Genomic DNA, 24,123 nt, shown 5'->3' with positions numbered 1-24,123 from the left:
AGTTCCCAGCCAGCAGGGGCCATGTTCCAGGGGCCCTTCTTCGTGAAGGGACAGCCAACTCCCCAGGGGACCCACAGAACAGTTTCTGCCAGACCCAGAGCCCAGCATCTAGGCCTCCGGGCCGTGGGCTGCTTGCATGAAGGGTCTCCGCACCTAGATTCTTCAGAACTTTCTCTGAGAGTCAGTGTTTGGGAAGAACTTTCACTCTCCTGGAAGCTGTCATGATTACCCCGGTATGGTGAACCTTCCAGAAAAAGAACAGTTGGAGGAGAAAGTGAATTCTGCAGATACCTCGACAAGCCTGTGTGAAGATGGGATGTTTGAACTTGGTGCAGGAAATCCTTATTTTATTGCCTATATTTCCTTTTTAATTTATTCTTAATCTCATGTTCCCTTCCTCTGGTGCACTGGGTTTGTTGTTTAATCACCACTGTCAGTACTAATTATCATCAACGTTTGCCTTCTTTGTGCTGTCCCTGAGATAGCACGATTTTTTTTTTTTTGACTGCCTGGCGAGGCTTGTGAGATCTTAGTTTCCTGACTGGGGATTGAACCCGGGCCCCCTGCAGTGGAAGCACAGAGTTCTAACCCTGGATCACCAGGGAAGTCCCAGAGATAATGTGATTTTTAAACAGATGCTGCTCTCCAGAGAGCAAGTCTGTCTACTAAGACTCACTGGTTCCCTGGGGAGACAGATTTGGTTAGGGCAAACCAGAGGTCCCACATTTTTCTCAATTGACAAAGGAAGATGACTCAGAGACCATTTTATGCTTGTATAGATCAGGGAGTTTATTTCTCTCTGATCATCTTTTTAAAATATAACCACTTCAGGGACTTCCCTGGCGGTCCAGTGATTAAGACTTCACCTTCCAATGCAGGGGGTGTGGGTTCGATCTCTGCTCGGGGAGCTAAGATCCCACGTGCCTCGAGGCCAAAAAACCAAAACATAAAACAGAAGCAATATGGTAACAAATTCAATAAAGACTTTAAAAATGGTCCACATCAAAAAAATCTTAAAAAATAAATTTTTAGGAATAAAATATAACCACTTCATTGAGATATAGTTCATATACCATACAGTTCATTCATTTAAAGTGTACAATTCAGTGATTTTTTTAAGTATTTATTTTTTATTTGGTTGCACTGGGTCTTAGTTGCGGCAGGCAGGCTCCTTAGTTGTGGCATGCAAACTCTTAATTGCAGCATGTGAAGTCTTAGTTGCGACATGCATGTGGAATCTACTTCCCTGAGTGGGGATCAAACCCGGGTCCCCTACATTGGGATCGCGGACTCTTATACGCTGTGCCACCAGGGAGGTCCCCCGATTCAGTGATTTTTAGTTATTCACAGAGTTGTGCAACCATCACTACTATCTAATTTTAGAACATTTTCATCACCTCGAAAAGAAACCCGATACTTATTATTACCCGATACTCATTATTAATCATCCCCCATTTCCCCCGGAAACCCCTCTTCCTGGCCTAAGCAGCCACTAATCTGTTTTGTCTCAGTTTTTTAAGATTTTATTTGTCCCTGAGGTTTTCAACTGCCTCCCCAGCCACTCGCACCCCCGGGGTCAACCCTGGGGATGGCACAGCCAAGGGGAAACTCTTAGCTGCAGAAGAGTCTGCAGCCGGGAGTCACCTCTCCACCGGGGAGTTCCTGATGCAGCAGGATAGATGGAGGCTACTGAGGCCTCGGGAGCCTGCCAGCTGTCAGCTGCTCCGGCCACTTGTTTCTCTCATCACATATGGTCTGCTCGCGTATTTGATGGAGATGGATTCAAGGGTCTGAGGCCCCTTGAGGTCCTGGCCTCGGACGTGGCAGCCTGGCTGCAGCTCTAGAATAAAATGAGGCAACTGCTCTGAGCTTCTGGTTCTCATCTGTAAAATAGTGAACCAACCTTACCTTTCATGGCTGTTGTCAAAATTAAAGGGGATAATGAAAGGGAAAGCACCTGGTGATCAATACATGTTAAGGGCTTCCCTGGTGGTGCAGTGGTTGAGAGTCCGCCCACCGACGCAGGAGACATGGGTTCGTGCCCCAGTCCGGGAGGATCCCATGTGCCGTGGAGCGGCTGGGCCCGTGAGCCATGGCCGCTGAGCCTGCGTGTCCGGAACCTGTGCTCCAAAACGGGAGAGGCCACAACAGTGAGAGGCCTGCATACCACACACACAAAAGAATAAAATAAAAGTTATCTATTCAGCCCACATATCCACAGAAAGGTAGCTTAATAGATTTTTTTTTTTTTGCGTTACGCGGGCCTCTCACTGTTGTGGCCTCTCCCGTTGAGGAGCTCAGGCTCCGGATGCACAGGCTCAGCAGCCATGGCTCACGGGCCCAGCCGCTCCATGGCATGTGGGATCCTCCCGGACCAGGGCAAGAACCCGTGTCCCCTGCATCAGCGGGCGGACTCTCAACCACTGCGCCACCAGGGAAGCCCTGAAGAGATAACTTTAATAGCATTACCAAGCAAGGGCAAAGGAAAGAGATTATAAAGATCTTTTCTTCTCTTTTCTCTTCCAGTCTATACTGAGAACCTGTTGAGAACAGGCATGAGACAGAGGAAACTGTCAGATAGTAACCTTTGCTTTGCTTCCCACTTTGGCCAACAGCTACATCCCCAAGGACAACAGCCTGCAGTCAGAGACGGTGCACTACAAGCGTGGGGTGTGCCAGCAGTTCTGCCTGCCCTCCCACACCGTGGATCCCTCCGAGTGGGCTGAAGAGGAGGTGAGCTGCCGGCTGGCGGAGGGGACCGGCCGCTGGGAGGAAGTGCAGGGCAGGTTCTGCCCACAGACCCGCAGGGCGTGGGAGCTACTCAGGACCCTGGCCAGCAGCAAAGGATAGGCCCGGGTACTCGAAGGCCATGCTCCCCTTCAGCCTTGTAACGTCTTCATGCCCTGGGAAGGGTACATCTAACTTTTCTGTCCCAAAGTAGCCCATTAACCCAGGATATTTTGAGAAAGCCATGCCCAAAGGCAAGACCTGCAGGTTAGAAGCCTTTACATCTATGAGATTTTTTACAAAGAGGCTGGTGGCCTTCAATTCCACGGACTTAGGTAGTTAACCAGGTTGATGGATGAAGAGCAGAGATGAGGTTCAGGCTTCCTGATGAGACCTCCCTTTCTGACAGATTACTGTGCCCTTTAAATGTGTTAAGCCCTTTTTTTTTCCCTTTTCTTTCAGCTTGGCTTTGACCTGGATAGAGAGGTTTACCCGTTAGTGGTCCATGCTGTGGTGGATGAAGGAGATGGTACGGGTGCTTCCTGTCTTCTTTGGCTGCACACGTGCCCGTATGTATCGTGCAGGCCTGGCAGCGCCTGCAGCCTCAGAAAAACACGCCTCCCCCGTGGGTATCAGGCAGTTCCCACATCCCCACACACTCTTGCTCCCACGCTCCTCGGGGGAGAGTCCTATTGGGTGACGTAACCTGCCCCTTCCTGTGACAGCCAGAGGGTTCATTTTGCCAGACTGTGGGACCCGGAGAAGGTGAGTGGAATCGACGTGTGTTGTTGGCTTTCTTCTTCTTCATCCTTGTGCCTTTATTTGTTTCAGAGTATTTTGGCCATTGCCACGTCCTGCTGGGCACTTTTGAAAAGGTCAGTGGGTAATGTTATAGGGCCTCACTTTGGTACATGTTGCTCTGTCTTTCCTGTGAGGACACGTGGAGCCCTGTTCGCTGGCTGCCTGGGCTCAGCAGAGTGGGTCCGGCTCGCAGGCTGCGCAGGGAGCTGGGGGAAGCACCACACCGGGGGCTACGCCACCAACTTGCTGCATGACCTTCAACTCCTTAGGCCCCGTTTCCTCTTCTTCTTTTTTTAAAATATTTATTTATTTATGTATTGGCTGCGTCAGGTCTTATTTATGGCACTCAGGATCTTCTTTGTGCTGCCAGGGCTTCTCTCTAGTTGTAGTGCATGGGCTCAGTAGTTGCGGTGCTCGGGCTTAGTTGTCCCACAGCATGTGGGATCTTAGTTCTCTGACCGATTCTTAGCCACTAAACCACCAGGGAAGTCCATCATTTCCTCTTCTTAAAGCAGAAGGGCTAGATTATGTGCTTGAAAACCCTTCCTGTATTAGGAGTCTGTCATTCCACACTGGCAGGGTGTGGGGCCTTGGGTGGGGTGCCTCCAGGAGGTGTGTAATTGAGAGAAGTAACAAAAGATCAGCTGATCCTCATTGCCTTCCTTCATAACTGTGTATTTTCGCTCCAGCACACAGATGGGACTTTCTGTGTCAAGCCCCTCAAGCAGAAACAAGTAGTAAGTATTAGAGGGCCAGGGATGGGTGGTGTACCCCTTCTCTCTCTCCACTCCTTTGCTAAAGCACTCTTCTTTCCCTTCCACCCCCCCCCTTTTTTTAAATCAAAGAACAAAAGCAAGCAGGGAATGCTTTTCTGTGTTGGAAACTACTTGGGTGTCCTGAAAGGAATACTGATTTTTGGTATCTCTGTTGTTCCAGAATTGTTGGTGGTGAGGCAGCCATTATCTGAGCAGAGGACTTTAGAAAATGAAAGGGCAAGATTTATCTCCTGACTTTAGTTTTAAGAAGAATGTTGTTATTTAAAATGCCAGGGTGAGAAACATTTCCAGCTAAAGGATCAAAGTATTGGGGTCCAGTTCAAGGCCAATTGGAGCTCTTGGATTAATTTATCCCAACACTCCTTTTCTCACATTCCAAGTTTGCTGGCTATCTGCCCCCTTCCAGAATGATCAGACAAGTTAAGCATATGTGTGCTGGAAGTCCTAAGCCCCACTGTGTGCCAACACTTTCCTTCCACACTTGCAGAGGCAGGAGCAGGGTCATGGAAGACAAGGAGGTGTGTCATTGCCAAGGGAAGGTGTGTCATCACACGGAGGGTGTGGAGCAGTCGGGTGGGGGGCAGGGTAGGCCTCGGGTTGAGATGAAAAGAAAGGCGCCCCCCGCAGATGGATGACAGATATCTTAAATTCTACATCATTCATTCTTTCAGTTATCAAGTGCCATCCACCCTTAATGAGGTCAATAGTAGTCAGTAATACTTTAGTATAAATTTGTTGATAATGTCCTTTCCAACATAATCACTGTGTTAAAGCAAGTTTTAAGAGAGGCAGAGGAGATAACAGATCCTGAGCCCAGGGTACAGCCTGGAAAGGCCTGGCCTCCGTGAGTTGCCTCTTGGGAAGGCCTGGTTCCCCAGGACTCCTGGATGGGATGGAAAGGCTAGGGTAGCTCAAGGGAAATGGTTTATCTCTTCTTCTGTTGCTAGATTGGCATCAGCAACAGCCTTTGTCAGACTGGAGAGTGGGATGTGAAATCGGTGACAGGGTGGGCCTTAGGGACGGGGATCACTGGGACAGGGTGGGGGGCAGGGGAGAGGAGTGGGCAGGCATAAAGAAACAAGGGAGGGGCCAGCTTTGGCACCAACATGGCCCAAGCTAGTGGGAGTCAAACTGGGCATTGAAGTTGAGGTTCTAATGTTTTTTGGGTTTTTTGGTGGGGGGTGTTGTCTCTGCCTTGGGGCTTGCGGGATCTTAGTTCCCTGACCAGGTATTGAACCCAGGCCCCCTGGTGGTGAGAACGCTGAGTCCTAACCACTGGACCTCCAGGCAGTTCCCAAGTTGAGGTTTTAAGGAGCAGGGCCAAGAGAGTTCACATTTTCCGCGTGTTGGAGACGGGGTGGCTCCGTGGCCAGGGAGGGGGCGCAATCGGACCCCCCTTCAAGGTCCTGCTCTCTCTTTGCTTCTGCATTTTCCCTTCCCCTCTTTTCCTTGCCCATTTCTTCTCTTTCTTTCCCATTTCCATTGCTTCCCGTTTATAATGTCTAAACTTAGCTTTTATTACATAGCCAATGCTTCTGACACATGGTCTTCCATCCTTTTCCTAGTTTCTGCCTTCCTTGACTGTCGTTATAGCAACCTGCAGTAGGAGTGTTACTGTTGTATTTGCGCACGTTCCCTGTTGGGGATAAGGGCGGGTGAATTAAGCATTTGATTTTCGTTCCCCTCCCAAAGAGAACACATAAGTAAATAAGAGCCTCCTTTACTCTCCTAGGCCTTTGATTTTTTTTCATTGTGAATCAGTAGTCCTTGGTTACCGAAGGAGGTAGGGGGGTGGGGGGTGAGTTCCCACTCATCTCTCGGAGAACCAGCCTGCCCTTGAACTTTTCCATTTGCTCTTCAGGTGGATGGGGTCAGCTACCTCCTTCAGGAGATCTATGGAATTGAAAACAAGTACAACACGCAAGAGTCTAAGGCAATTTCCATCCACCGTTCTGAATGCACTCTTCCCAGGAGGCAGAGTGAGAACTTCTCTGATCCAGCCAGGATCTAGGAACTTAGCATGCCAGACTCTGGAATCCATTTGGTCCTAGAAGGGTATTTCTTCTTCCTCGTTTCAGATGACTATACTTATATAACTTTGGAAATGAGAACATAGGCTGGTTTGGATCGGTTCTTTGGCAGGGCTCTGCTCACTCAGTTCATTGCTCCCCACTTCCCTGGGTGGCCTCCTGGGCCTCTTCAGCTCTGACTTTCAGACAGGACCAGATCTCAACCTCAGAGGATGGGCTTGAGACAAACAGTTGCCCGAAGAAGTGAAACTCAGTGTGCCAATGCACTTGGTAAACTTCCAAGTTCAATGTAGTTTACCAAGTGCATTGTCTCAGCTCTGAAGGCAGGCCGCCTTCTAAAGAAAGTATGTGACGTGAGGGTCTTTGTGACACTGGCTAAATTTCTGTCCCCTGGCCAGGTGGCTGAGGATGAAGTGAGTGATAACAGTGCCAAATGTGTGGTGTGTCTCTCAGACGTGCGGGACACCTTGATTCTGCCATGTCATCACCTCTGCCTGTGTAACACGTGCGCCGACACCCTGCGCTACCAGGCCAACAACTGCCCCATCTGCTGACTGCATAAGCCCCGGAGGCCCTGCTGGGTCGCCGAGGTCAGCCCTCGGGGGAGAAGGGGTCGTGGCTTCTGTGCGTGCCCTTGTCCATCTTGACTCCTGCATCACCGTGTCCTGATGGCCTGTTTTCTTCTTCACAGCTTTCCGGGCACAGCTTCAGATAAGAGCCATGAGGAAGAAACTGGGCCCTCTGTCCCCAACCAGCTTTAACCCCATCCTCTCATCCCAGACATCCGACTCAGAAGAGCATTCAGTAAGTTGGGCTTTTTTCACCTTTTGTCCTTCTTCACGTGACTTTGTGGCAAGTAATAAAACCTTGGCATTCTCAAGTACTGAGTAAGCTGGCAGAGATCATGTTGTGTTAAACACCAGCCAATAGTACAGTGGAAAATGAGGTTCTGATCATTAAAACCTCCACTTTCCACCTTGGGGGCTCAGCGTCCAGTTAACATTTACCATCCCTAGAGCTGTCAGCTTGCTGTTTCACTCCAGTGTCTGAGCAGATGGGGGTGGGGATGGGGTCCTGCTCTGGAACGTCCCCAAGCAGAAACAAGGGGATGATTGTTTGGGATTTAGATACAATTTACCATTTTTTAATCTGAATCCTCTGAGAAGGTAACTGTTTTTCTTTGTCTTATTTTGTGGCTTCAGGGACTGGGAGCCACGTAGATGATATAATTCACCTCTGTCTCGTGGTGTAAGTGATGGTGTCAAGACTCCACGCTTTGTAGTTGTAGACCAGAAGGTCTTGTCTTTAGGTTAACATGCTAGTGGAAGAGATTAATTATCAATTATTCAGTAAATGGTATTGGAACGATGAGGTAGTGCTTTAGGGAGGAACAATCAGTTTAGCACTTCACTCCTTACCAGATAACAAATTCCAGGCAGGGTAACTAGTTAACTGCACTAAAAACAGAGCAAGCCAAACATTAAAAACCTAGAATAAATTATAGATGATTCTTTAGTTGACTATGGATGGGAGAGGGCTCTCTAAGCTTGAAAACAATGGAATGCTACCAAAAAAAGAAACTGTAGATTTTTTTTTTTTGGCCACGCCGCATGGCATGTGGGATCTTAGTTCCCCAACCAGAAATCAAACGCTCACCCGCTGCAGTGGAAGTGCGGAGTCTTAACCGCTGGACTGCCAGTGAAGTCCCGAACATGTAGATTTTTTTTAATGTTTTTTTTTGTTTGTGTGTTTGTTTGTTTGTTTTGCAATACGCGGGCCTCTCACTGTTGTGTCCTCTTCCATTGCAGAACACAGGCTCCGGACACACAGGCTCAGTGGCCATGGCTCATGGGCCCAGCCGCTCCGTGGCATGTGGGATCCTCCCGGACCGGGGGGGTCACGAACCCGTGTCCCCTACATCAGCAGGCGGACTCTCAACCACTGTGCCACCAGGGAAGCACCCCGAACATGTAGATTTTATCGCATAAAAATGTTTAAACTTTAGATGTGTAAAAGATTACCAAAGTTAAAAACAAACAGCAAATCATCTAAAGAAAAAAAAATGTACTCACAACGTTTGCATCAGAGGAAAGGCTAGTATCTTTATCATAACCCACTTGAATGAAATAGTAGATAAATGGGGCAAAGGATATAAAAAATTTCTCAGAAGAGGAAACATAGCTGGTCAACTGTCATTTTTTAAAAAGTCAACCACGTGAAAAATCAACAACATGCAAATTAAGGTGAGAGACCATTTTTCACCTTTCACATTTAAAAACTTCCTTTTTTAAAATACTCCATGCTGGCCAAGAAGCAATTAAAACAGGTAATCTGTACTGCTTGTAAGGGTGTAACTAGAAAGATCACTGAAAATAAACAAAACAAAACAGCTGTATATATTAAGAGCCTTAAAAACATTTGTACTTGGTAATCTAAGGTCTTAGAATTTAATACCCAGAAAATGATCTGAAAAAAAGAGATTTATGCCCAATAGATGAACAGATGTTCATCAAAGTGTTGTTTACAGTAGGAAATGGACACAACTAAATAGCCAGCACCAATGGAAGAGTAAGGAAATGTATGGTATCTATGAAAAGGGATGCATGTGAAGGAAAATATTTATGTTCTGTGAGGTAAGCGGGGTATAAAATTATCATTAACACATTGATCACAACTGTGTAAACAGTACAGAGGAAAAAACATTGGAAGAAAATAACACTAGAATGCTAACAACAGTTATCACTTTGGGTGATTTGATGGTTAATGACTTTTTTCCTTCTTTACACCTTTATGTATTTTCCAAATTTCCTGTAATGAACATATATTTCTACTATAATCGGAAAAAATCAACAGTATTAAGAAGAAGTCCATCGGTAAGCAGAGTCAAGGAACATGTGGTTCTCTGTTATTTTATCTTTCTTCCGCTTCTGATACAGCTTTCCTTTCCCAGAGTCCCAGACTAGATATAAAAGACAGTGTTTTTCCAACGTAGAGGAAGAAACACGCTCGTACCATAAAACGAAGAGTATTTAATTAATTTCCCAACCTGTCTCTGATTCCCCTAGTCCTCGGAGAACATTCCACCGGGTTATGAAGTGGTGTCTCTTCTGGAGGCCCTCAACGGGCCCCTTACCCCATCCCCGGCAGTCCCCGCACTCCACGTGCTTGGAGACAGACACCTGTTGGGAATGCTGCCTTCCTACAGCAGTGACGGCCACCTGCCTCCTGTCCGGATGCTCTCCCCCCTCGACCGCCTGTCCGACTGCAGCAGCCCAGGACTCAAGCTCAGAAATAGTCTCTCCAAGTGAGTAGTCTGCATGCAATAGCGTTGGCCCTGGGGTCCTTGATGAGATGCTCTCAATCCATCTTTCACCTCCTCGGTGCTGGCTTGAGTCCCAAGTCCCAGGGCAGTGTAGACCCTCTGGGCTGCTCCCAGAGCTGCTCATTCCACTTATGACCTGGGCTAGCACCCATCCCTTGGGAGAGGAAAATAAGATGGTACATGGGTACTTAGGAGGATCCAGACGGACGAACCTCTCACGTATTCTGTTGTGGGAGGAGAGTATGGGGTATAGGGATGATGACATCATTAGGGTCATTCAGGCCCCTGGGAGCATCACTTAGTCTGAGGACCGAAGGAACCTTGTGATCTGTGTTTCTTAGGCGTTTACATCCAACTAGGAGCAAGTCATAATAAGTTTCCACGGCAGAGGAAAGGAGGATAATTTTACAGATGAAAATATTGAAACCCTCAAAATGTCAGTGGATTTCCCCCAGTTCAGACACAATTGTTTGAAAGAGCTAAAGGTAAAACTCCGATTTTCCCATGCCCAGAAGAGGCCTCAGACCCTCTGGTGCCCTTTCTCACGTCCCCACTCCTTCCTAAGATTTAGGTTCCCTCCGGTTCCCCTCAGGGCCCTCTTCTCCCTGTGACATCTGGTTAATGGGAGTGCAGGCGAGTTCTGTTCTTTAAGGGGCATTGGCTGCAGCTGCTTCTCCCTCCGGGCTTATGCAGGTCCATCTCCCAGAATTCTTCTGTGCTGCACGAAGAGGAAGATGAGCGTTCATGCAGCGAATCTGAGACGCCCCTGTCTCAGAGACCGTCAGCCCAACATCTCAGAGAGGTAATGTGCATTGTCCTTCCTTGTTTGGTTTTGGACTCCAGGTGCTCTCTTTCCTGCCTGCTGGCCTCTGCCGGCCCGTCTGGTCTCATTCATTCATCAAATGCCTTTTGAGCACTCTCTGAGACAGCAGCAAGGGCGTCACCAGACTCAGTCTTTTCTCAGTGTACGGGGCCTGCGTTACTGACCAGGCATGATCTTTTATGCTGAGAACAGCAGCAGTGGGGAGACACAAAAGTCCTGCCCTCCTGGCGCTTACAGTCTTCGTGATTGGGGTGGGGGTGTACACAAAAGACAGTCAGTACAAAACAATTGTGTCAGGTGTTACCGGGGATCCGTGTGTCACGTAAGGGTGGGGAGGCTTGCTTTAAAAAGTGGTCCATGGACAAGGGGACTCCCCTGGCTGTCCAGTGGTTAGGACTCCGTGCTTCCACTGCAAGGGCTGTGGGTTCAATCCCTGGTTGGGGAACTAAGATCCCACATGCCACACAGTTGCAGGCAAAAAAAAAAAGTGGTCCATGGACAGAGGAGGTGAGACGAACTGGGCAGATGTCTGAGGAGGGCAAGTTCTGGATGCAGGCTCAGCTGGTGGAAAAGCCGGGCAGCTGAGTGGAAGATGGGATCCTCTACCCTGTGCACCCTCACAGGCTTTATGTAACAGAGGTCAGCGGGCTGTCGAGCCCACCCCTGGCAAGGCGGTGGGCAGGGTGCAGTGGAGCATAGGAAGGTGTAAAGTGGTTCCTGTCCTGAGGAGCTCATGGTCCAGTAGGAGACAGGACATGTACATGAATAACAACACCACATCTGGCACATAGGTGTTAGTAAGTGTTTGTTGAATGAGTAAATAAACTTTAACCAGAGAAAGGAAGGGCTCCCAAAACAGAGACACTGACGTGCTGTGGAGGATCACGTCAAGTGAAGGGAACCAGAAGCAGTGATGGCGGACCAGCGTTTGAGCTGAATATCAAAATTTCTTAGACACGAAGAGATAGGTGAGAGAAACATTCCTGGTGGCAGGGACAGTACACGTGAAGCACGGAGCAGAAGTGGGGGCCCTGAGCAGGCCAGTGGTACGGTGGGAACGTGGCTTCACGAGGGCCCACATGGCGGAGGTGTGCAGACTGGATTACGCAGGAGACAGACCAAGCCAGGCAGGAGGGTTGCCTGAACCAAGGTTTTTTTTTTAAATTTATTTATTTTATTTATTTATTTTTTTGGCTGCGCTGGGTCTCCGTTGCTGCGCACAGGCTTTCTCTAGTTGTGGCGGGTGGGGGCTACTCTTCATCGTGGAGCGTGGGCTTCTCATTGCGGCGGCTTCCCTTGTGGCAGAGCACGGGCTCTGGGCACGCGGGCTTCAGTAGTTGTGGCATGCGGGCTCAGTAGTTGTGGCACACGGGCTCAGTAGTTGTGGCTCATGGGCCTAGTTTCTCTGTGGCATGTGGGATTTTCCCAGACCAGAGCTTGAACCCGTATCCGCTGCATTGGTAGGCGGATCCTTAACGACTGCTGCACCAGGGAAGCCCATGATCCAAGGTTTTAAGAAAAGAAGACCTGGAAGAGAGAACACAGGCTGTAGAAAGAGAATCAGTAGGCCTTTGCATCTGCCCTGGGGTGCACCGAGGTTGCGAGCCCAGGTGACTGATGGGGGTGCCGGGCGTGGGCTGAGGGACAGGCGGTGTTTGTATTAGATCCATCAAGCTGGAACTAACCCTCCATCCCAGAGGAGAAGCCCAGCAGGTACCGGGGCCTCCGCTGGTTCTGTGTTCTCTCCCTTCAGAAGAAGAGCTGTTTGTCCACGTACCACAAAAAAACAAAAAAACAAAACAAAACAAAAAAAAGGAGAGCTGTTAGTAATCCTGGGGAAACCTGGGGTGTTCCCGTGTCACAGCTGCTGGGTGACCAGTGTCACCTGAGCTGCGGTCTTTGTGTGGCTCCAGCAGCTGCTGGGCCTCGGGCAGGATGTGCTGGCACCTCCCCTCGGGAGACAGCCAGTCCGGGTCAGGGGTGCACAGGAGTGATGAGAGGAGAGACCAGCCCTCCCTCTGCATGTCGCCTCCTGCCGCCCTTCCCAGATCCCCTTTCCTCCTCCTCGCACGGGTGCCCTGCCCTGTCTCCTCCCCTCTAACATGTTTGACTGGCGCTTACTTCTTTCCCACCCAGGAATGTGGCATCACCCCAGAAAGTGAGAACCTGACCTTGTCACCGAAAGGAGCTATTGACCAGTCGTCCTGCACAGGGACGCCTCTCTCCTCCACAATTTCCTCCCCAGAAGGTATATGATGGTGGATGGGAACAACTGCAGGTCCTTCCCCGTCAGCCGAGTCCATAGTGCTGCTAATATTTCCTCCCGGATGGACTAGGGAGCAGCAAACTAATACCTAAGTGGCAGACAAAATAGGCCCCAGCTTGAGAGGAAGTGAGACTCGCTCCCTTGCAATGAGAGGGTGGTCTAGCGGCTGAGCTGGGGGAGAAGCTGGTATCTCACTCCCAGTCCTGCTGTCGTAAGGGTTTCTTTAACATTATGACAGGGAAAAGCAAATCCCTCATCCTTGAGGTTGAGTTTGGAGCTCTAAAACATAAAGGAGCCAAACCTTGGAAAACCTTCCATCTAAACCCTATTTGGTGAGGGCAAGGCCAGGCCGCTGGTGTCCTCACTGCCCGGGTGCAGCGAGAGAGCTCTGCTCCCAGTGCACTCACAGCAGCCGGGCCTGACCTCCATGTCCTTCCTCCAACTCCTGTCTCCAAAGACCCTGCCAGCAGCAGTCTGGCCCAGTCGGTCATGTCCATGGTGTCCTCCCAGATCAGCACCGACACCGCCTACTACATGTCCGGTTCCTACATTGCCCCTGGCACGGAAGAGGACGGGGAGGCTCTCCCCTGGCCCCGGGCTGCCAGCAGGATACCCTCAGAAGAAGCAGAGGTAAGAGAGGAGCATGGGATCGCCCTCGCTGCTCTGCTATGCTCTGTACTCGAGTCCCAAGGAGCTCACTCCAGGGCCTGCAAGGGAGATTGGCAAAGCCCCCCAGTGCTCGACAGGGGAGCCCTGAAAAACAGGGTAACTTGTCTTTGAATCCAAGAATCCCTCAGATGTGATCTTTCGTGTGGCACCACTTCGGGCCTGAGGACTTGGTTTGGGTTTGCTGCCAGGCGAGCTGGGTAGGAGAGCCAGTGGCATCTGCACCTTGACTTTTGTTGCTCCTTTGCAGGTGACACCAGTGGCGTCTCCGGACTGCAACTTTGCAGGCCTCGCCACCGCCGCCAAAGAGCAGGATGCAGAGGTAAGAGCAAGATGGACGCTGGTGCCCCCTCCGCGGTCAGAGGGACTGCTGGCGCTGGCAGAGGATGCAAATAGGATGGGGGTTGTTCTGGAAGAAGCCTTCCAAGGTGGTGCACTTGGATCTGTTAGAGGAAGGGTGCAGAGCAGAGGGACTGTCCGATTAGCAGAGGGCGCTGGTCTCAGCGTAATAGGCGTGGAGTGAGTTCGAGAGGGAAGTCTTCCAGGCCAGAACCTTGAGAGGATGTTTGTCCTCCAATTCACTGAGTATTTACCTGGCACAGGCATCTCACATCTTCCTGGCACTGGGGGACACAAAGACAGAGTGACATGGCTTTTGCCTGCCCACGCCCCCAATCCACCCATCCCACCCATCCCGGAGCTCCATCTGATGGAGGAATCAGAGTTATAACTCAGCGTGAGAAGTGCTCTGACGGAGATGTGACCGAAGTATATGGAATGCCCAGCTCCCAGTGTGGACTCTACAACTTCCTTTTGAGCCAGATATTCTCAAAGGAGTATCTGGATGGGGGTGGGGATCGTAAAGGGTTTCTGAAAGTTTTATGATCTCACGGTTTGCTTTCTCATTTGACAACTTTTATTTCCACCTGAGAGAAACAGTGTGAGCTAAACTATTACCAAGGCTATTCCTGACAGTCCCACGGTCCCTCTGTAAGGTGCCTCAGACCTGGTCCCTCTGTAACGTGCATCAGACCTGGTCCCTACGGGCCGATCCTGCCTCGCCAAGCAAAATCTGCCTCTGCTGGGCCTCCCAGCCATCTCACACAGACTGGAAACGTATGGTTACCATGAGGGTGATTAGTTCTGTCTTCTGACAATCAGTAGACTCATTTCACTGCATTATGGACTGACAGTGCCTTCCTTCTGTCCTAGGGAAATGATGTTCTAGAAGAAGAGGACGGATCACCCACACAAGAAGATCGTAAAAGACCTGGTCTTTTGCTCCCTTTTATTATATTTCTTTCACGGGTATTCTCTAAAGGGTACAGAAAGGGGCACTGGTGTGACTTGGTGGCACTGCTCAAGGGTGTGGCTTTGGGGAAAGGTTGTCTTCTTGATGGAATATCAAAGCAAGCAGGGTATCTGAGGACCTCAGCAGCCTTCCTGGCTCTTTCTGGGCCTCTGAGCCAAGGCTGCAGAAGATACATGGAGTTCTCCGTCTACGTTGAGTAGATTCTGAAGCTTCTTGGGCAACTGCCATCACCTTCCTTCCTGCTTCAGCTTCTCAGCTGAGTCTCACAGAACTGCTCTAGCAGCCCCAAAGTTCATCTGCAGCAGGAGAACAGCTTCCTCCCCTTGGGGGAACCGACTGTTAGGCAGTAGGTTTTCCTGCTTTAGTGAAGAAAACGGCTGATGTTACAGTAGCAGAAGGATCACAGCCCTGGCGGCACAGCAAAGGTGAGGTGAAGAGACGTTAGCAGCTCAGCGTGCACTAGTGTTTGTAGGCTATTGGAACGAGTCTCTTTACCATCGTTCAGGCCTCAAGTAGATTTTTTTTTTAATTGGAAGAGTTGGTTTACAATGTTGTGTTAGTTTCTGCTGTACAGCCACGTGAATCAATTATACATATACATATATCCACTCTTTTTTTAGATTCTTTTCCCATATAGGCCATTACAGGGTACTGAGTAGAGTCCCCTGTGCTCTACAGCAGGTCCTTATTAGTTATCTATTTTAGATATAGTAGTGTGTATATGTCAATCCCAATCTCCCAATTTATCCCTCCCCTCCCATCCCCCACGCCGTAACCATAAGTTGGTTTTCTACATCTGTGACTCTACTCCTATTTTGTAAATAAGGTCAATTATATCTTCAGTCGGAAGAGTTTTGTTTCTAGTAAGCCAAGAAGCAAAGGAACGACCTACATATAGAGCAAGGAAGCAGGTGGGGGGGAAGGCGAGCTTGGAATCCCACCTGGGAGTGTAGGACCAGGCATCCCAGGAACCGGTGTCTCTTCCCTCTGCTCCTCTGAGGTGCCTCCACAGAAGGGCAACCTTCAGATCAAACCTGGATCCCAGCCTGGATGCAGATGTCATGCTAGTCACTTCTGCTTTGGCCATGGCAGTTGCTTGGGGGGCGGTGTGGTGTGCAGGGGTTGCGCATGTGCACTTGACCACTCTCTCCTGGCCAAGTAGTGCCGGAGGATGGGTGGTCGCCCAGGCTGTGCCTCTGCCGCACGCACACACCAACCAAGCTGGGGTTGGGCGCTACCTCCCTTCGGTTGATGTCTTCAGGGCGCAAGACTCCGAGTTCTCCATTGTGATTGTCGTCCCCAGTAGAATATTTGCTTCTAAAAGGCACAGGGCCATACGTGGTTTCCGCCTGACATTCCATATGTGGTTTCCACCTGACATGCTGTACACAGTAGATGTATGTTTCTTCCTCTCCCTTTCACCAAGGAAAAAACAACCGGGTGGGGGGCTTGAAAAAATAACATCTAAAACTGTGCCCTTCCCATCTTACACGACTGTAGGTTTCTGGTCAGCCCCTTAAAACATACTCAGAATAGCAAATTAACTCTCAAAGAAAATAAATCATAATTTTGTGAATGAAGCGATTCTTTGATTTGAGGTTCAAAATTACGGGACTGAAGAGCTTTAATTGCCATTTTATATATTAGACATTTCGTAGAGCCTTGTGGTCATAAACACATACCACGTGCACTGACAGACAAAGGCCGCAGCCCGGGGTCACTTCCCCCGTGGCTCTCCTAGCTCTTCCAGCCTGGCTTAGCTCTGCTCTGGGCCCAGGTCTGCGTGTCCAAATCCCACAGACCTCCCCAGTTTCTGATTTCCCAGGAACAAAGGCTGGAAAGGGGCCAGTTAAGGAAACAGAGCAGAACAGAGCGAGAACACAAACGTACCCACACAGTTTCCTTTATTGTCCACTCTCCCCACTTAATTATTGTCTTTTTTTTAACATATGATTTGATGTTTTTTGTCTCCATCCTTAACATTTTTATTTTAAGGACAGCAAAGCAGAGAAAAACACAGCCAGGTCCTCTCTAACTGCCTTAACTCCATTACAGGCCAGAGGACATTCGCATTTCTAGGTATGGAGTGTGACAATAACAATGACTTTGACATCGCCAGCATGAAAGCACTGGACAATAAGCTGTGCTCTGCGGTCTGCTTACCCGGTGAGTGGCAGTCTGCTGAACATGATCTTGGTGGGAGACGCTCCCGTGCTCACACCCCTGCTCTCACCCTGGGACACCCATCTCCTGCCCTGCAGTTCCTGCAAGAAGGCATGGGCTTTGCTAAGGTGCTGGGAGCCAGTTGCTGAAAGGAAGTGAGGCGGCCACGGGAGAGTCCTTCGGCAAAGAGCGACTCTGCTCTAAGCGAAACTATTTGGGCATGGAGAAAGGCGCAAAAATACCTCCAAAGCCTTTCGATTTGGCCTGACCTTTCCGCCTCCATCATGATCTTGCAGATCCCATGGCAGGGGGCCTGGTCTTGTTTCCATCAACAGGCAGTTTAAGGCAGACACGGCCTCTGTGATAAGGTCTTGGAAAGAGAGCCTGAGCCCTTGAAAAGGGAACCTGTAGCCCCTCAGAGGAGAGTGGTTAGTTAGGATCAGAGAGGAATTTCAAAGCCAGCATTTTATAGACTAGCTCTGTGACCCAGTGAGCCCTGGGCTACCACCAGTTGCCTTGTGCTCCCTAGATTTGGATCCCAAAGGAACGATCAGGGGTCGAGGGTGACTCTTCTCCCTGGAGCCCTAACTCTATAAATTCAATCAGGGCCATCAACATGCCCCTTATTCCTTCTCATGACACTAAACTGAATCCGGGATGAGTTCTCAGGAGGAACCCACCTGTCAGTCACACTCTGGGCACTGATGTCCCTCTGCTCCGTGCTCACCAAGGGCTTCACCAACCATGGCTCTAAAGCCACGTCTTGCCCGGTGGACTAGGTCGATATTGCCCCTCCTGGGTTCACGGCAGAGACTGCCTTCATGTTGCATGGTTTGTAAACTCTTAAACATGCCCTGGATATGTTTAAGCTTCAGGACAGCCACGTCCCGTCATAGGTCCAGTGCTTTACTCTCTTGGTGATGTGGCTACCGGTGCTGCAGAGACACAAACTCCTGTGGTTGCCACTCTCCATCAGATTGCAAAAGACCCAGGTCCTAACCCCTCTGGCCCCATGCAGGCTTGTGGTGGAAGAAGCCATAATCCCCAGAGACTACTACCACGGCCTTCCCAGGGGCTCTCCGGTCCCTTCCCACTTAGCATTGACCCAGCCAGGCCTGGGCCAGAGCAGCTGAGGTCCAGGGTACACTTCACTTCCTGCCTTCCCACTCTTTACCTGGCTTCTGTCTGTCCATTTGTTTCTCATGTCTTTTTGCCAAATGTACGTCTGTCTGTCCAGTTTGTTTATTTTGAAACTCATTTAGGTTATCCAGACTTCGTGTGAAAGTTCATGTTCACCCACACCCAACCCCAAGCTTGCTGGGCACTCGCACATCTGAGGGGCCCTCGCTGAGGCTTCCATTCCTAACTGGCAAGAGCCTGTATTAAATATGCTGAGATTTTCCAGGAAAAAACATATTTGTGAGACTAGATTAATCCCTGTTCACAAAAGCGGGGATGCTTCTGTGGCAAAGGTTACAGGCAGGATTTGTTTTGGTCACTAGTTGGGGAAGATAACATCTCTGCCCTCACTCCGCCCTGAGTCTGTGGCAGCTGTGCCGGCCAGCCGCTCACTGGGTTTCAAGAGAGGAATCTAGGCTCCTGCCTCCCCACAGTGGCTCCCCAGCAACCCCCGTGTTTGGCAGAGAGAGCTCCTGGGAATTGTTTCAGCCACCCATGCTGGTGGAAACTGACCCCAGGCTTTCTGCTTCCTCCTCTCCCTAACTCCTTCGGGCCAACCTGCTGGTGGATGTTTATTCCACTCTGGGATTGCGGCAGGGGAGCGAGACCTGGAAGGAAAACAATGCCTGGGCTTCTTTACGGTGATCTCGGGAGCCAGCCATTCTCAGATTAAACTGGCTTCACGGTTCAGGCCAGACATGAAACCGAATGACAGTGGCGGCTGCCGGAGGAGGGAGTTGAGGGTCGCATCGTAGCCTCACCCCGAGGTCTCAAGGGCTCTTACAGGAGAAGGAAAGTGCATCTGCTCTCTTGGTAAAATGTTTCTCAGGTTCTGCTGTTAGCGTCACACTGGTAGTAAAGAGCTGGGGAACTCTCCGGAAGCATCTGTCGGGTTAATGTCAGGTTAATGACAGGAGCATCCACTGTGGTAGGTCCCGTGGAATCAACAGGCCTCAGCACGCTCAGCTGTAAGTTCAAAGTTCCATCCTATGACTGAGGTGCCTCAGGCTGGCTTGGCCATCAGGACAGCTACTCAGGCACTTGGTCCCCCTCTCCACGCTGTTTCCCTCCCCACACGGATGCCACTCCCCTCATGGTGCACCCACAAAGAGGGAGCCCGGGGAGCATCCCATGGTCCACCCTCCCCAGGCCCACAGGTGCTCTGCCAGGAGCCCCAGCTGCTGGCAAGGATGGCTCAGGTTCCCATCCTCGCTGCTCTCATCACCCTTGTGGGAGTGATGCTGAGAAAGTACCTGTGTCATTCCAGCACCTCTTCCCTTAAGAAGCCTCTGGGTCTTCTTTGGCCCCAAGACCAAGGGGTGGGGGAGGTGGTATGTTCTGAGATTGTTCTGCAAGGTTCTCAAAGGGAGGAAATCTGAGTTGACCATTGTAGGTGATGAGCCTATTAGAATCGCGAGGCCGTGCTAGGTGAAGGGGCTCCAAGGAATCTGATGGAGTATCACACAGGTGGCAGGATAGTGGTCAGGGGACCAGTGACAATTCTGTGAAAAGGCTCTGGGGAGTGTGATGGGAAAGAGCAAAGGAAATTTGAGTTTATTAGTGGAAATACAATTTTTTTTTTTTTGTGGTACGCGGGCCTCTCACTGTTGTGGCCTCTCCCGTTGCGGAGCACAGGCTCCGGACACGCAGGCTCAGCGGCCATGGCTCACGGGCCCAGATGCTCCGTGGCATTTGGGATTTTCCCAGACCGGGGCATGAACCCGTGTCCCCTGCATCGTCAGACAGACTCTCAACCACTGTGCCATCAGGCAAGCCCAATACAGATGTTTTTAAATGATGACATTGGACAGGAGTGGGCATACTGATGAAATCTACAAGTACTTATGGAGGGAATTCCCTGGCAGTCCAGTGGTTAGGACTCAGCACTTTCACTGCAGTGGCCTGGTTCAATCCCTGGTCGGAGAACTAAGATCCTCCAAGCCACTGCACAGCCAAAAACAAAAGTACCTATGGAGATCTGAAATAACCCAAGACGTAGACGCCACTAGGAAGGGCTATGCTTCTCAGATACTAAGCAAAAATCTGATTTAATTTTCTCTTTTCCTGGAGAGAAACTCTAGAAGATGGTGGAACTGTTACAGACCTTAAATTTAATTAGTGGCTGGGTAGAGGCAGGAAGGAGGTGTCTGGAATCCCCCTAGATGTGCTCCCCAAATCTGCCTCTAGAGGTCTCTTCACTCCCCCGTTTCTGAGCCTGAGGATGGAATTAAGTGGAAACCACCTTCTCTACCTCCTGTGAAGGATTTTGAATCTCCAGGCTCCCTTTTCTGGCTGAGGGCTGGACAGAATGGTAGCACTCGCTCAGGAAGTCCTCCTGCGCCTTCCAGGCTTACCTTCTGCATCCAGGATGCACGGAGCAGCAGGGTTTCACCGAGGGTCTGGCAGAGCATTTTTAGAGAAAAGAGCACCACCGACTGTACCAAGAAGCCGGGGAGAACAGAGACTTCAGGTCTGAGTCTTGAGGCTGTTTCAGAAGGAGCCAGTTTTCAGCCATGTCTCAGAATCTGGACCAGTGGTGTTTGTAGCAAGGGCTCAAGAATTTAGAGCCTGGCAGCCTGGCAGCCAGTGGTGGTGGCAGCGAGGCTGCGGCAGTGTTTTGATTTGACTTTGTGTGTGTGTGTGCATGCGTGTGTGTGTGTGTGTGTGTGTCTCTTCTCTCCCGTTTACCAGTTGCTTTTGGTCTTTCCTACCAAACAGCCGCAGTTCCGGAGTCCTGCCCCATAAACACAGAGGAATAAGTATGAGATCTACCAAATTATATAAAATGAAGGAACAACTTATTTCATCTGGGGGTTCCTAACTTAAAAGGGCAATCTTGCCTGCTCTTCATCCTGTCACCCTTAGAGGGGAAAAGCACTGTGGACCCATGTGCCAGATTCCAGTTACCCCAGGGAGTACAGATCCCCGCATTCCGTCTGGCTGTGAGAGATACCTAAACATTTCCTGTCCCACTCACTCCCCTTCCTCTGGGGTCCACCTCCACAAGATTATTATTAGAGCCTTAGGGCGGATTAACACACCAGGACATATATGGGTATACACAGTTTATACCTGCTTAATCCTAGTGTTTCTGCAATTAAAGGGTTTCGTGTCTTTGTTGGCCTAACCTGAAGCTGACCCCAGACATTTGTGAGTGGCCTCCCTCAAACGTGACACAGTGAGCCTCATGCCCACCCTCCAGGGTCAGCCGGCTCCATCCACGAACTGAGCACTCTGATGGGCATGGCTCTCAGCTCTGCCCTGAAGGAGATCACCGTGTGCTGGAGTATCCAGCAATTTCCACACAGCACGAGAAATGGGGAGGTGGTACGGGCCAGTGGGGGAGCACTTCGGAGCACGCTGGACCCCATCTGGCTTCAGGGGGTCCTTCTGGGGGCAGGTGCTGGAAGAGGCAGCTCAGCAGTCCACGGCCAGAGAATGGAAGGCTTTCCCCAAACTCAGGGGGTTAGGGCTTCATCCTCTCCCTTCAGAAGGGGCATCTCGCTTCACTGGGGGGAATGAATCAGATGGAGCCAGTCTGTGGGATGGGAGGACGACTTGGGGGAGATGAGTGTAGCCCAAACAAGGCCTGGGGGGCGGCTGGTTGTCGCACACATTCTGTGAGTCAGGCGCCCTGCTCACCACTCTCCCATGTCGCCTCGCTTAGCCTCACAGCATCCCTGGGGGGTAAGTAATCGTCTCCCATTTGATGGATGGGAAAACCAGGGCTCCAAGTACAGTGACCTGCCCAAGGTCACACAGTCAGTACGTTAGAAGCTGGGGCTGTACCCCGGTTTTCTGACTACACATTTAGACCTTACTAGAGCTTGAACAAGCAGGAGGTCATGATGGATTGGATACAGAGCACAAAGGAGAGAGAAGCACCAAGAGTGGGTTTCCAGCATGGGCAGCGGGTGCTTCTTGTGCAGGAACTGCAGTACAAGGGGGAAGTTGATGAGTTTCGTGGATGGTACCCGGGGAACCCCAAGGCTCTGGAGTAATGTCTCCTGGGGTTGGTGGCACCAGCTGATAGCAAATCTCGGTGGGCTGCTCGGGCGCCTAAGGAGAGGAAGAGCCGTCACTCTGTTCTCTGCCATGCCATTTAGTCCCTGGCACCCTGCTGGGCAGCCAGTCCCTTCCTGCCCCACCCTGGCCCCCACAGCAAACACTAACTCTGAGCCCTAATTAACACACTCTTCTCCCTCCCCTTCACCTCCTCCTGCTCTCATGAAAGTCTCAGCCAGACTCAGTTTCTTTTCCTGGTCCACTGTAACACTTAGGCAAACTTCAAGACCAAATAAAGATACAAAGGTGGAGCCTACGGCAAGCTCACAAAACAAGGACCATCCTGCATGTCCCTCCATCAGTGGGCCACAGTGGCCAAGACTGTCCCTATCCCAGTGGGTGCCACTGCTCCCAAGTTTCACGTGCTGTGGTTTGTACCCTGTGGGAGTTCCAGGTAATGCACATCTTGCCAGTTTTCATGCGAAACTCCCGGACTGTCCTGCCAGAGACACCATCTGCACCAAACCAAAGGTCCGGTAACCTTCTTCTTCTCAGGTGCCTGGCAGCCTGACGACAACGTGGTCAGTCGTCGGAACACGCAGCGCCGACGCTTATCTTCTGGCAGCCTGGAGGACCCCGAGAACAGGCACTGCGTGTGGGGTCCCTTGGTCATCTGAGAGCCTTAGCCCCTGTACGAGGGCTCTCCTCCCTTTCTCACATCCCATCCTGGCCTCATGGCACCACTGACCTCCTGGGCATCCTCAGCAAGACAAACGGAGACTTTTTAGACCCACGTGAAAGCTGGATGCTGAGGGCACCTGACCCTTATCCCAGATTCATCTTCTTCTGCAACCGTGATCCTTCCCCTCTCAGAAGGGACTGGAAACCTCTTTCTCCTTGTGGGCTAAAGCCACTCGAACTGCAGCTCGTGAGACCCTTTGCAGAGTCTCTGGAATGTTTCCACTCTATCTTGATCTTCAGGTGGAGCTGTGGTCTACAGATTGGTTATTTCTTGTGCATCTTTTCTTTTCTCCTTAGGAGGTAGACCAAGAAGACTCAAGAGTTTGGGTGACTTCATTACAAACACCCATGTGGCATTTTCTAGTCTCTGGGACATCATAACCAATCTGAAACCTGCAGTTTGGGGTGGCGTTGGGGGATGACCCCTGTGAGAAGGGAAAGCCATATTGCACTGCAAGTGGGGTTTCCCTCAAAATGCATTAGGAGCTCCTTTCTCAAGGACAAGAAGCAGCAGCAACCACCAGAAGGTTGGTTGGGAAAACAGTTCTTGCTTCTGGTAGCAGAGGCTATGCCTCGTGTGTCTGCTTAGGAAGGAGGCCTTGAATCTTGAGAACCCCTCAGTTAAATGATGACGTACCGGGGAGTTATTTATGATCAGGTGCACTCAGGAAGGCCTGGGGCTACAACCTAAGGTGACACTGCAAAGGCATTTTTGACCCCCTCTATGTACCAGGCACTTGTTAGGGACTGTCATATATTATCACGTTTCATCACTACCGCCCTGTCAGGTGGCATTCTTATCCCTGCTGCCCCCGTCTCCACCCCGCTTTTCTGAAATAGTTCAATAGGCTGAGAGAGGGGTGGACCGGTGGTTCTCATTTGGTGCCCAGGAACCCCAAAGGAGGTTGGGGGAAGGGCTGAGCTGGTGTCAGTGGTGGTCTGGGAGGCTCCCCACCCCACCGGTTTTCCTCCCCTGTCCTCCAGATCAGCTGAGCCTGATGGGGGGAGGGGGAGGTACTGCCTTCCATAGGCTCATCAGAGATTTAGAGATATTGTTCAAATCACATGTCCACCCCACGTCAGTCCAGTGTAGGTCATATAAATAACAGCCAGAAACAGCAAGACCGTAAGCTGTTGGCTGTTCGTCTCTCAACACTAGTGTTATCAATGGATTCCTCATAGCTCTCTGTTAGATGCATTGTCTGCTGGCTTTTGGAAGAGGTGGTTGTTTAGTGGAGCATGAGATTGAGAAGCAAAGTGGGATCCAACAGTTTGTGAGGCTGAGATGTGACTGAGCCCTAGGCTATGCCCA

General features: G+C 50.5%; 1 protein-coding gene across 1 annotated transcript; it reads left to right on the top strand.

Annotated features, from left to right (window-relative positions):
• Positions 1-235: 235 nt before the first annotated feature.
• On the top strand, positions 236-22,747 carry LOC308610135 (E3 ubiquitin ligase RNF157-like; the record flags this gene model as incomplete). Its single annotated transcript, XM_081259392.1, is given in 17 exon segments — positions 236-318; positions 2,616-2,733; positions 3,190-3,256; positions 3,559-3,602; positions 4,218-4,265; positions 6,166-6,237; positions 6,733-6,885; positions 6,889-6,892; positions 7,026-7,138; positions 9,400-9,638; positions 10,350-10,458; positions 12,616-12,727; positions 13,203-13,375; positions 13,662-13,733; positions 14,624-14,672; positions 16,779-16,889; positions 22,626-22,747. Coding segments are annotated over 17 exon segments (1,689 nt in total).
• Positions 22,748-24,123: the final 1,376 nt, after the last annotated feature.

Source organism: Mesoplodon bidens (genome assembly GCF_964165515.1).
Source record: "Mesoplodon bidens genome assembly, contig: HAP1_SCAFFOLD_229, whole genome shotgun sequence".
Taxonomy (NCBI): domain Eukaryota; kingdom Metazoa; phylum Chordata; class Mammalia; order Artiodactyla; family Ziphiidae; genus Mesoplodon; species Mesoplodon bidens.
The sequence above is the reverse complement of the archived record's forward strand: the minus strand, read 5'-3'. Positions and strand labels throughout refer to the sequence as shown.